Here is a 13064-nt window from a genome sequence, read left to right as displayed (position 1 = left end):
CAAATCACCATGTCACATAGCAACTGCCTACCCAATCCATTACCCAGCCTTCAACAAGGTGACTTACAGAACATAAAACTAGAGAAGATATATAATGAGTCATGGCTACCTCCCACAAGGTAAGGTAAAGATCTTTCAGAACACACACATTTCCACAGCCAGTTTGAGAGCTGGTCAGAAAGTGTTGTCAGCTGTGTCCAGCTACCTACAGAAGACTACAAGGGGAATAATAAAATGCTTGCTAGCAAGCAGGTGATCCAGGCTCTCCATAAACAATTCTGCTATACATTTACAGCTGATGTGTAACCCACCATACTTCAGATTCATTGTAAATGAAAATTAGTTTTCTTTATTCCATCCCATTTACAGAAGCTGCATATATGTAAGCATTAATTCTGATCTTAAAATAACTTTTAGCAGCGGAGACTGAAGGAGCTCACTGATTCACTGCAAAATACATTAAGGAGTACTATTGTTCTCCATGAATGATATAGGTTGTAAATATTTTCATTACCTAAGTTGTAGTTCTATAAGAACATATTTTACATTTAGTGATCTCAAGTTTATTAATTACAGTATGTTCCACTAATTATGTCCAGAAGGTACCTTAATTACCAAGCTACTTGAGCATATTCCCAAAAACTTGAGTTGAAATCCAAACAAGACATTAAGGAGTTTAAAGCTCTCATATAATGAAGTCATTAACATTGGAGGTATTCTGAAATTAGCATCTCATACATTATATTTCTGTTCCTCAAAACCAGACCATGAAACAGCACTGTAATATTATATCATCTTATTGCTACAAAGTAATAACTTATTTACATTTGACTGCACAGCTAAATTACCTTTTGATAAGCACAAGGAATTTTTAATACGGTGCTAAATAATAGCCAAGATGGCTCTGTCAGAAACAACTCATGCCAAACCAAAGTAATTTATTTCTGTGGCAGAGAAACTCACCTGTGAATGAGAGTTATGTTCTGATTTGAAGCAAGGCTAACACTATTTTAAGTTACTTTCTCTTAAGTAAGCCAAGAAAACACAGTCTATATTGAAGTGCCATATGATATCCATAAGAATAAAGTGGCATAAGCCTACTCAAAGAGTAGTTCCATGATTCAGTTCAAAACTGAAAAGGTATGACAAATACCTGCATTTCTCATTGTCTGTTCTAACTCTGGTACTATTCAATATTCTCACTTATAGATCTGAACGTGACAAAGGAGATGACAAGATCACTTGAAGTCGCATATGACAACAGACCATCATCACACTTCTACAAGCAGACAGGTTTAGAATTCACTAAGCAAAGACACAATCAACATGAAGTTTTTCTCGTTTAGGGGCATATCTTTAAAAAAACAAAATAAAATCTCAGTCTTTAATTAAAAATATTAACACAGTGCCTGTACCACTAGTCCGTAGTATTACCTCAGAGGGACTGAGAAAGGCTACCTCTCAACACTGCTGCCTGACTGCTACAATATGCCTAATGCTCCAGTCTAAGTTTCTCTAAGTATCCAGTCTAAGTATCTGAGGGGGGCCTACAGGAAGGCTGGGGAAGGACTTCTCGGGATCTCAGGTAGTGATAGGACTAGGGGGAATGGAATGAAGCTGGAGGTGGGGAGATTCAGGCTAGATGTGAGGAGGAAATTCTTCACCATGAGAGTGGTGAAACCCTGGAATGGGTTGTCCAGGGAGGTGGTCGAGGCCCCATCCCTGGAGGTGTTTAAGACCAGGCTGGATGAGGCTCTGTCCAGCCTGATCTAGTGTGGAGTGTCCCTGCCCATGGCAGCGGGGTTGGAACTAGATGATCCTTGTGGTCCCTTCCAACCCTGAATGATACTATGATAAGTTTCACATGTGATGCTGCTGTGTAACTGAACGCTATGCAAAAATATATACATGCTTACACTACAGTTTGTGTGAAAATTCTTTCAAAATAAAAACAATAATGATCCCCAGTGACAAAATTCAATAAATTCAGAGTTAAAATAAAATTCTTAGCCCCACCACACACCATGCCAGGTTTTCATAAATTCTCTGTCAGTCTCCACTTCTCTGAACATGCACGGTAGTTTTTGACTACAAAAGAGATATGCTAGTTGACATCAGTGAACAACTTGATCTAATGGAAAAAATTTAGATAATAATTAGAACCTTAAATTTAATTTAGCCTCCTCTCAATTAAAAAAACCCAAACCACAGACATAGAGCTAGAAATTAACACTAAAAATTCTGACAAATAAAATTAGTTGATCTTTCCCAGAATTTGCAGAGCAGTCATATAAATGGCCACTGCTTCAAGTAGTTTATAAGTTTAGTTTGAGTATTTATGGACTCCTGCTTTGTCAAAAATACAGTAACTTTAAAACAGAGGCCTACAAGATGGAAGGAAAATGTAAAATGGATTCTGAGCTCTAAACTGAAACAGAAATTAGCTTTGCCAGATCTCCCTTGAATATTCAGAGACAAAGTAAAAAACTTATGTATGCATAAAAGATTCAAAGGGAGTGTTGACAGAGATCCTTAACTAAAATGGCTTTAGGAAAACTACTTCAATTAACATTCCATTCCTCATCCATTATTAAAATTCAGCAGTTATCCCCTTAGTATTTTCCTTTGTTTGAATGACACAAACTGTGAACTTAAGTACCATGAAATATAAATAAGGCCACACCGTGTTACAGAAAACAAAGACGCAAGCACCCTTCTAGAATTTAAAACGATTAGCAGTAGTATGTGTGGAAAAGCACGACAGTGTTTTAGAACCTTATTACTTTTACCTGGGCCACACCATATTTCCAAGAATAATTTTCAAGGAAGAAAAAAGGAAATTTATCAGTTGTCCATAAAAAAATACATACAGATGCAATGGAAATAGTTTTTCCAGGGCGAGTTAAGTGTGAAAGAGAAATTATATGTAGGCACAGTTTTTTATCAAGGTGTAGAACTAAATTCCTTCCTCCATACACAGCTATCAAGGTACAATGTATGACATAATTCCAGTTCAGGTAAAAAAGTTTCACTTGTAGACTAAAGAATGAATCTAAGATCTAATTTTTAATTAAAGTCAACATCTAACATTTTTTAGAGTGCTTATTACTTGCTTTAGAATTAGAAAAAAATATATTACCAAACACCAGTAAAAGCCCCGCAAAAACTTTTCTCTGAAGAAAATACCCCACAGATATTCTATAAAAATTTAAAGACTTCTAAGCTGAATAGAGTACATAAATTATAAACATAAACCTGTTTATAAACAAATCTGCATTTAAAAATTTTATTTGTGAGATCAAGTTCACAGTCCAGAGTATTATTTCAGCGATTATTTATTTTTGCAGCAGCTTTGCTGTGTCTAGCAGCTCAGAGCAAAGACTACTTTATTTACATGTCTATGCAGGTTCTTTTGAAGTTCAAAGTTAACTAGTTACCAAAGCCCCTGTAACTGGTAGCTCATAGAAGTTATTATGCTTCACACCTTACAGCTCACCATCTAATGAATGTGTCCAGCACTACTCAGGTCAGACTACATGAGCACAAGGAAGGTTTCTTAGCTCACTGTGGAAGTCTATGAATTTATTCATTTTATGATTCCTTTATAACCTTCACTGAAGCAACATAAACTCAATACAAAACACAAAGATGCTTTCCCACTGTGCTATATGTGAGAAAACTACCAGAGGGTGTCCAGAAAGAATGCCACTTGGTATTAAAGAGTAAAATATCCTTGATCATGAAGTAGGTTAAATTTAATTCTAAGATGTGGTGGAAGTGCTGATGCTGAAATAAGGGGAGTGAATTTTCCAAGTGTACAGAAGAATGGCTTGTAGCAATGTAACAACTGAAACAGTATGTAGCAAGGCTGCTTGTATTCATTCCTATTTATCATTTTAAAAGGGGATAAAACAAGAGCCAAGTACAAAGAAAGGCAGAATGAAAAAGGCCTCATGCATTAACATCTCCCTAGGCAGAAAAAACCCCAACAAAACGCTGAAGGTAAAAGTTTCTGTTGGATGATACACGTGTGCTGCAGGAACATTGTTTTCAATGTGCAGTAATAATAACAGTAATAGTAGTAATATAATAGTAACAGTAATAATACTAGAATACTGACCTAGAGCTGAATTCAGGAAAATTCTTTATCTAACATAACCAACAACATGGAGATTTAGGCTTTCCTCAAAAATGTTGTTGCTTACACCCCAGTAACTGCAAGTGTAGCACCATTAAGCAGTAAGAGCCAAATCTCCCACAACACCAATCATGTACTGCAAGACAACTAAATATTTTTGGATAAGAAATCAATAGGATTTCAGAAGTCTTCAGGGAAGAGTAAAACCTGCAGCAGAGGAGAACATGTAGAACCTTCCTATTCTCCTTGCTGGTAACTCCTACTCCAGCACACATTCCTCCCCAAATGCGTATACATTTATCTTTGTTTACACACAGCGCTGGAGGAGGGAGAGGGAAAAACTGAGTGCAGCTCAGCTTCCAGCTTCCCTTCTTCTCCACTCCTGGAAGGAAAGAGTTGCCCAAAAATAAGCACCACCTGAGCTCTGGAGAGGGAATATGTACCAGCACCCAGTAACTCATGTTACATGTATGCTTTACAAAGACAGCAGAAAGAAAAGTATCACTGTCCATCTAGCTTGCAGTCTGAGCGCAGACTTCCATGCTTAGGTTGCTTAAGACTAACAGGCAGTAGTACATGCTTCTGCATGGTTCAGCAAACAGAATATAAAGGGTATATTTTGGCATAAAATAATTTTGGCTAGGTTAAATAAAATACCATCACTGCCATCTTTGCTACTACATCTTTGCTACATTTTCCTTTCTCCCACAGTTCCAATACGTTTACCCAACAGAAATTACAAACCAGCCATAGCGTAACTGCTCAAACAATCTTACATAAATAATACCACAGATGCATCCCAGACCATAAACCTGTAGTGGTTTAAATCACAACAAAATGGGCCAAACCGAACCAGCGGGTTAACCTACCTATTTTCCCAACACAGAAGTGAGAGGAAAAGTAACACATGAAAACTCAGGATTGAGACCAAAAAAAGCGAGATAAAAATAGATTTACTGAGCAAAATCAGATAAACATAGTATAAAATGCATAATTACCTTAGCCTATTTGCAGAAAAAGCACAGGGCAAAGCAGCAGCAAGCAGAGGGAAGCAAGCCAAAAGCCAAAAGCCCAAGCCAGAAAACTACTCCCTCATCCCTCCTTGTCCTGCCGCCATCCCAGCGGAAAAGAACAATGCCTAAGAACCTATAACCCAGAAGCTGCAACCAGAACAGGAAGCCTCCCATATTCTATCTGAACTTCAAGCTCCACAATATTTTGCTCCAGCCAGCACTTTAATTTTTGAAGCTGGTATGACTGCAGCATGGTATGAATTAACAGCAGCATATTCAACTCAATCCATGACAGTACCTCATTATAAAGGGGGAGGTTTGCTGAAGGACAGGAGGACCTCCAGCTCCTGCTCATCCCCATAGCTGGACAGGTTTACTTACCATTCTGCAAACAAATACTGCCTTCCTATTAATTGCAAACACTGTGTACTTACTGGGCTGAGTAAACTTTGTATACTTCATAATGTTGGCATTACTATTAATACGATTTGGGATGCTTCATTATATCTGTTTACATTTTAGCCCATGGGTGACTCTTCCCAATCCCATTCCTGCTGGGAAGGGGTCATTGGGTGATAGAAAAACTGTTGTCACTTAGCCCCAGATATGGCCTAAGTGTAGACTGTGAGGGAAAAAATAAAAAGAGGCCTCCAAAATGTATTTAGGAAAAAAAATATTTCCATAGGAGGAAAGAAAAACATTTTCATGAAACAAGGCCTGTTAAAAGAGATCAGTGTTGGTTCACTGATAAACACAGAAACTTTCAAACTAAAATACTTTGTTAAGCACTTTCCTGTTTAATTCTTCCTAAGAATGAAGAAGAATGAGGTTTGCTAATACCTGTCTAAACCAGCACTACACAGTTTGCAAGGAATTATCTAAAAGATGTCACAAAGTGTAAACCATAACCATTAGTAAAAAACGATCAGTGCAGAAAGTAACATGTGACACAGGGCCCTCTGCACATTTACAACAGTAAACTATATTCTAATACGGTGCAGAAAAGCCCTAGATATTACTTTTATGTAAAAATCCTTCTATTTTCAAAATATTGCTATTAATTTTTCTTTTTCTCCAATAATTGCAGCTCTCCAGAGTCTTCTATATTAATGGTAGCTGAAAATAATCTTGGAATACAGATATTTGAAAAGTTACTACTTGAGCTGGCACAGTGTAGATCCATTCAAAGATCAAAATCCTGTTGCACTGAAAAGTATCACAAGTAAAACTGACACTACTTCTTTGTTTTGCTGCTTTGCTCTTCTTTTCCTTTTTTGCTTTCAGTCCCATCCCAACTTTCACATAGGAAATGTTTGAAACATAAAGTAACTTAAATGCTGGAATTACAACAAATTAAAAGCGCTCAAGTACTGAACAGTTATACACTATCATTTCTACCTGCATTCACCATGCCTCAGGCAACAGGCACTTAAGATTCCCAATGTTTTGTTGTCATTACTAAAACCATTTTAATATGTGTTATACCAGTATTCCATCTTTCATTTCTTATGTCCATGTTTAGCCCTTACATGCTGAGGTTGCAAGCTGCAAAATGAAAGTGAACTATATTGAAGCCAGACTTCCATTTTATAGCTATTCCAAGATTCAAAACATTCTATCATCTGTTCCTATGGAAACTGAAAGGATATTCTAGGTTATATCAGTATCAGCCGATTACATTGCAGAGAAATCTGTGGTTTATTTTAATCCATAGTTCAGAGGTATAAATTCATGCTTAGTATTTAGCTTGGTGATTTTGAATTACTGAAGCATAGTTAACAACTCAGTTGCATTACATCATACTTTACAATAAAATGAACTGGTTTTAGATCAGAATAGACCAGAAAATTTCATAAGTTTTGGTTAATCCCCATAAGGTTTACCATTCAGATACAGGATACAAATGATACATACTTGGAGGATATTTTTGGTTGTTAAATGAGCCATACATTGCTATACCACATCTTAACAAAATAGTTCAAGGAAGAGATAATTTAGATTTATTGAAAACTCCTTCAGTAGTGCCATGCACCAGATGGCTAGACGAAGGAATCTGATTTAGCAAGTTAACAAGATCACAAAAAAAAATAACTGTAATACCAAAGACAAAAAATTGAGTACACATATAAAGTTAAGAATACACAGATAAAATACACATATGACTATGAATACACATATAAAATTGAATAAACAAATAAAGTGAAACTCTCTGCAAGTGAACAGAACTACTGAAAAAGAAAAAGTGGAAACAGTGTAAGGTAGTAGGATTTTAGTTAAACAGACTCAAATGTCAATGCGATTTTGTACAATGAAAGCCAGTATGAGAGATGCAACATGTTGAAAGTCTTCTCTGTCTACATCAGAATTACAAAAAGCAGTCAAATGGGTGTCTAATGTGAATGTAAATAAAAAGCTTTGGATCTCATCTTCTGTCTTAAGAAAGCAAAACTGGATGATGTAAAGTTAACTATAGCTACCACCCTCAGCCTATGCCAAAAGCAGCAAGGAGGTTCAGATTTTCCTCTTTACAAATAATACTTCAGTGTCCTCACTCTAAATACAAGTAACTGACTTCAAACTGAATAATCAAAAATGTCTATATCATATTGTAGTCAATCACTTTATTATGAAATAGATGCCTCGATCTAGTTTCCATCAGGATCTTCTCTAGGGAATCAAGACTGTGGGGTAACACGGAAATGCAACATCTACTGCCTCAAGTGTACTGTATTAGTTAAAGTTTGGACAGTGATGAGGTTAAATTCCAACTTCTAGCTTTCACAGTAGAAATAAATATCAGAATAACAAAAAAGTAATGATTACTCTGCCTTAAAGAAAAATTTATACTCTGGTTAGCATTTCAACTCTGTTTTTTCAAGAACTTATAATATGAAGTTAAAATTATGGATAAAATTGGATAAATTGATAAAATTATGACTGGTTGTGTGTTAAACTGGAGGAGTTCTTTGTTTTTTCTACTTTACTTGCTATTATAATTTTGCAATTATGCGTACATGTGTAGTTATGAACTATATAACAGCAATTAATTCCATTCACATTCTGAAGTATACAAGGGCTTATATTAAAGACATGACAAAATATGATAGCTAATATCTAAAATCAGCAAAAGGCAGGCAAAAACATCTGCAAGTTGTATATTTTTCTTTTGGTTAGCACAGTACATCAATGTGGGCAACATATCACATACAAAGCTAAGGAACAAAAGATAAATGTTAAGAGGCCCACCACACAACCATAGAGCACACAAAGTGACACTCTCCTTTGTTCTCTCTTTGTACTTCTCCACAGAGCAAACAACTTTGGACAATATATTCATATGCTTGCACAGTCCATTTTACTATAAATCATCCAAATCCAAAGATGACACTAAGCTAGTAAAAATTAGGAAGGGGATAAAATATAATAAACTAATTTAGAAAAAGAGAAGTTTCAGGGAAACAGGTAGTCCTGCTAAAGTATGCAAGACTGAAAAGAAATTCAAGACCACAGGACCTTGCCCCGGCAGCAGTGCTGCAAAAGTCATCCGTGCCTTTGGCAGTAATAATGACTAACTCAAGAATATAACATTATTGTATTTTTCCAAGTTTCATCAAAAAAGTGAAAAATTAAGCCCAGTATCAGCCATTCTTAATGTGAATATCTCAAACATTTCCAAGTGCATTTGCAAAAAAATCCTTGACATTAAACATTGCCCTATGAAGGATTTAAGATTAATTTCACCAATCCTCTTGTAACACTTCAAGCAGTACTACATCAACACTCAACCTAGAGGACTCTGAAATTAAATAAATTATGCAAGTTCTTTATGAACATGTCCAGAAAAATGGGCAATTACATATGTATTTTCTCCTCAAAGCCTTTGGGAATAACAAAGAAGGCCTGTAACTGTACAAGATATACTACATAAGCATCTATCTTAGGGAACTTTTATTTTGTTTGTAAAGCAGAAAACATTGCTGTCTCTTCTCATAGAATGGTGAGTTTATTAAAGTTCTTGAGCTATCTCTCTTAAAGCAGCCTCTCTTGCTTACTATTTTAACTGTCATTAAGCTGGTTAGAATGTGAATGAAAACCAGCAAGGAGCTTAGACACTGGTAGCCCTGCTTTGATCCAGTGGCTACCATTTGTATTCCTTTTGTCAATAGGAGCAAAACCAGGCTTGCTCTTTCTCTAAGGATTAGGAAGCCAAGCTTGATTGCCAGCTCTACAAAAGCCTGTTAAGTCACTTCTAGTTTACACCCAGATTGCATCTTTAAAGATACTACCACGAACATGAGTGGAAGCCTTCACTTCTGAAGCAGTAAACGGTTAATGCCACACTTAGAAAAGAAGAGGGAAAGAGTGATTTAATTTCTTCCAGAAATACACAAAACATCAATTACAATGCAGAGAAAAAGACAGTATCACTTAGAGGTAAGTATCTGCTTTCATGTGCTTTCATAGCTGGTGAGGCTATTTGGGAGAATGTGCTCCTTAGCACATGACTTACACATCATTAAATAAAAAATCAAAAGAACAAAAGTAGGGTTTTTACCCAAACAAAGGAGATCTATTAAAATGCTGAAAGCACTAAAGTCTTTAGCGCTGCTGTGTTTGTCAGAGTAATATGTAACAGCATCTCTGAAAACTGAATTCTAAAGATGGTAACCAAATTCTAATGACTGGTGCATAGGCAGCGATACCTCTAGTTTAATTTTTGAGGTATTTCCTGTCCCTGCTTCTCCTTCAGGTGGACACTGAAATAGTCTAAAATGGAGACATAAGGCTAACTTTCTTCTTAAGGCATTGCTGGAAAGCACTAGATGAAAATTCAGCCTGTTAAGCAAGCATCTGATCTTGTGTATTATTTACACAGTAGATCAAAATGAAAGTTAAAACTAAAACTAAAATTACAATTGCATATACGAGTATCAAACAACTGAAGAATCACCTGGACAAAGAGAGATGCACTATTATCAAAAGTACAGACTTGTCTACCAGAATGGATACTAGCAAAAAGACAGACAGACCACCTCAGGAATTCTGTGTAAAAAAAGAGAAGAAAAGATGAAGATCCCATGTTGGCTTATGAGAAATCACACAGCTTGGAAGATATAAAGGTCAATAAGCTTCTCAATAAAACACACAGCTAAAATAATAAATATCAAAGATATGCTATATGCTCGTCCTGTTTCAAATTCTAAATTTCTTGGGCAATGCTTGCATGTGTATTTTCTAAAGCACGCTATTTTTCCAACATTAAATCTACGAATCATATCGAACAACAAACCTGTGAAGCATACCAACACCTCCTCATGTAAACATCCCCACTTCTGATATGACTAAGACTAAGCACTAAAAATGCTCTTCCAAACAATCTTCCATTTGCTGGAAACGGCCCCTGGCTAAAACACAACAGGCATATACTTAAATAATCTCTTGATTACCTGGACACTGCCTGGAACACCTAATAAATCTCTATTTTTCAAGTGGAGTGGGATTGATTTCCCCAGGGTTTCTTTGTCAGCTTCATTTTAATACTTAATTTGAAGAGAAAATTATCAGAGAAGGTCAAATCTGACATGAAAAACTAGAAGGAATACACACTGATGAAGACTTTTGCCACATTTAAAACAAACATCCACTTGCTTTATCTTAGGGCCTATTTTCATTTAATCTTTAACATTGCATATGCTTTGCAATTTGCAACAAGCTCAATCACAGCTCGGCAACATGCTCAAATAGCCAGGAGTTTCAACATTTGAAGTAAAGTAAACATGGAGTGTTCTTTTTTACCATTTTACTATGAGTAAATAGCCAAAGTTATTTACCACAATTGTGACTTCTTACTACAGAAAATTACTTTAAATGAGAGGTCTAAGTAAAAGTCTGAGACATATTGATAATTTTAATCCTCAATTATCTAATCAAGCAAATTTAATGAAGAGATTTTCCATTCTGTATAAGCTCTACTTTCACATCAACCTTCAGTAACTTAACATTAGCAAAACCAGTGTAAAAATCCAGTGTTCCAATCCTTTATTCTCTAGTTTAAAACCCCAAACTGGTAGGAACTTTTACTAGATTTCTCCTCTTACTGTAGTAATGGGGATTTAATTTATTTTTTTTAAGAATACTAAAAAGTATAGACAAAAGAGTTTCTTGTACAATGTTTGCAAGTCAGTTTTGTCAATTTCATGTGTAAAAATTTCTCAAATATTATTTTTCATGTTTAATTTTTATTAGAAAGTCCTACACAAAACAAAGGAAATCAAGCTCAGAGTACTTTTGAAAGTATAGAAGAAAGCGTATTTTACCTGAGTTTCCACACCTTGCTCAAGCAACCTTTTAGCCTGATTTTCCACCTCAAGCCGAGCTCTTGCAATAAAAAGCAGGTCGTTTTCAATTACTTCTATTCCAGAGAGATCTGTCCCTTGAGAAAGGTAATCTATAAAAAGCAACAAAACATTGACAAGCATGACACAGGGCAATGAAACATTTTAAACATGCTAACAAATTTAGAGCTTAGAGTTAGTTCTAAGAGACTATTTTGCATACAGCACCTGACACTAGAGTACATCAAAGTAATGTAGTACACCATGAAATCTGAAAATCAGAATTTTATTACTCAAGAACACCTGGATGTTGAATACAATTTATTTACTTCACTGCACTTCTCTAGACCCAGACACTGCTGAAGAGTTGCACAGCAAGGGTTCTAGAAACTCCAGATTCTCAGTTGCAGGGCAAGAAGGGGCAAGAAGTCACCTCCTTGTCCTAAAGGATTAACCAGATTAATTGAACGTCTCTAACCAGACGTCTGAAAAAGCATAATTTGCTTTAAGATCTGAAATTCCAGATGTATTACGTATTAATAGATTTAAGCTATACTGCATATATTTAAATTGTGTTTCTAAATATTGAAATCAAACACAAAAGAATAGCAATAAAACTTGTTTTGGTTTGGTTTTAATCACAGAAACCTCACAAAATTTATTACCGTCGTGGAAACTACCATCAGTAGGGCATCTACAGATCTTGCACTCCAGACCTAACCTAACTAATCTTTGAAAAAAGCAGGCGGATGGACATCCTTTCCAAGGTGTCTTTGACTTCTGAGTAACACTCATTTGGGATGCAGGGACTGTCTATTCAACTTCCTTCCGGCTAATGAAGGCCTGCGGCATAGATTGCACTAGAACTCAAATAATTCAAATATTATGCAGTTACAGCAATAACTATTGCATGTTTTTGCAAATCAAACTGACTATGACCACCGCTTTGAAATTCATGTTTCTGTAATACAGAAAATATGACCTCATGCTTTAGGTTCCTCCAAGAAGAGACACACCTCTCCACTTAAAATGATACAAATTAGGTTGTAATCAGATGATTAAATTGAGAAAAACAAACACTTCTGAACATGTGTGGGTACCTTAGATTAGATCCACAGAGAAATCTAAAAGCATCTTAGGAAGGTACACAGTGAACTTGAGGAACCTTCAAAGTCAAACAACATGTGGGTTTTTGTCCTTTTATCTTTCTAGATTTAAATCACAGCCTAGACCTACATACTACTGCTTATCTCCAAGATAACACAGAACTACTCTCATATACACATTTTTCAGTATTTTGCTCCATCAACCAGATCATTCACTGTTTTTTTTTTCCCCTGTGTGATCCTGCTGTAGCAGGAAGGGTTGGACTAGATGATCTTCAGAAGTCTCTTCCAGCCCCTGCCATTCTGTGATTCCGTGGAAGAACTGATAAAACTTAACAAAGTAATGGAAAAGACATTAAACCAGTGCCAAACACTTCTTTCATAGCAAAATGTTCCACTATTTCCATTTATAACCGGGCCACTCTGATTTCTAATAAAGTTATCTTCCTTTTATGCCATTACAGTAAGTTTA

General features: G+C 35.9%; 1 protein-coding gene across 4 annotated transcripts in view; it reads right to left on the bottom strand.

Annotated features, from left to right (window-relative positions):
- Positions 1–13064, bottom strand: part of COG5 (component of oligomeric golgi complex 5) — a 181775-nt gene that overhangs the window by 97234 nt on the left and 71477 nt on the right. For all 4 annotated transcript variants that reach the window (XM_068166880.1, XM_068166898.1, XM_068166887.1 and 1 more), the window contains exon 7: positions 11469–11599. In XM_068166880.1, the coding sequence (XP_068022981.1) occupies positions 11469–11599 (131 nt within the window). The remainder of the gene's footprint in view (positions 1–11468; positions 11600–13064) is intronic.

The sequence above is a fragment of the Melanerpes formicivorus genome, unplaced genomic scaffold (assembly GCF_026170545.1).
Source record: "Melanerpes formicivorus ecotype bairdi unplaced genomic scaffold, bMelFor1.0.p_v2 SCAF_3, whole genome shotgun sequence".
Lineage (NCBI taxonomy): Eukaryota > Metazoa > Chordata > Aves > Piciformes > Picidae > Melanerpes > Melanerpes formicivorus.
The sequence above is the reverse complement of the archived record's forward strand: the minus strand, read 5'-3'. Positions and strand labels throughout refer to the sequence as shown.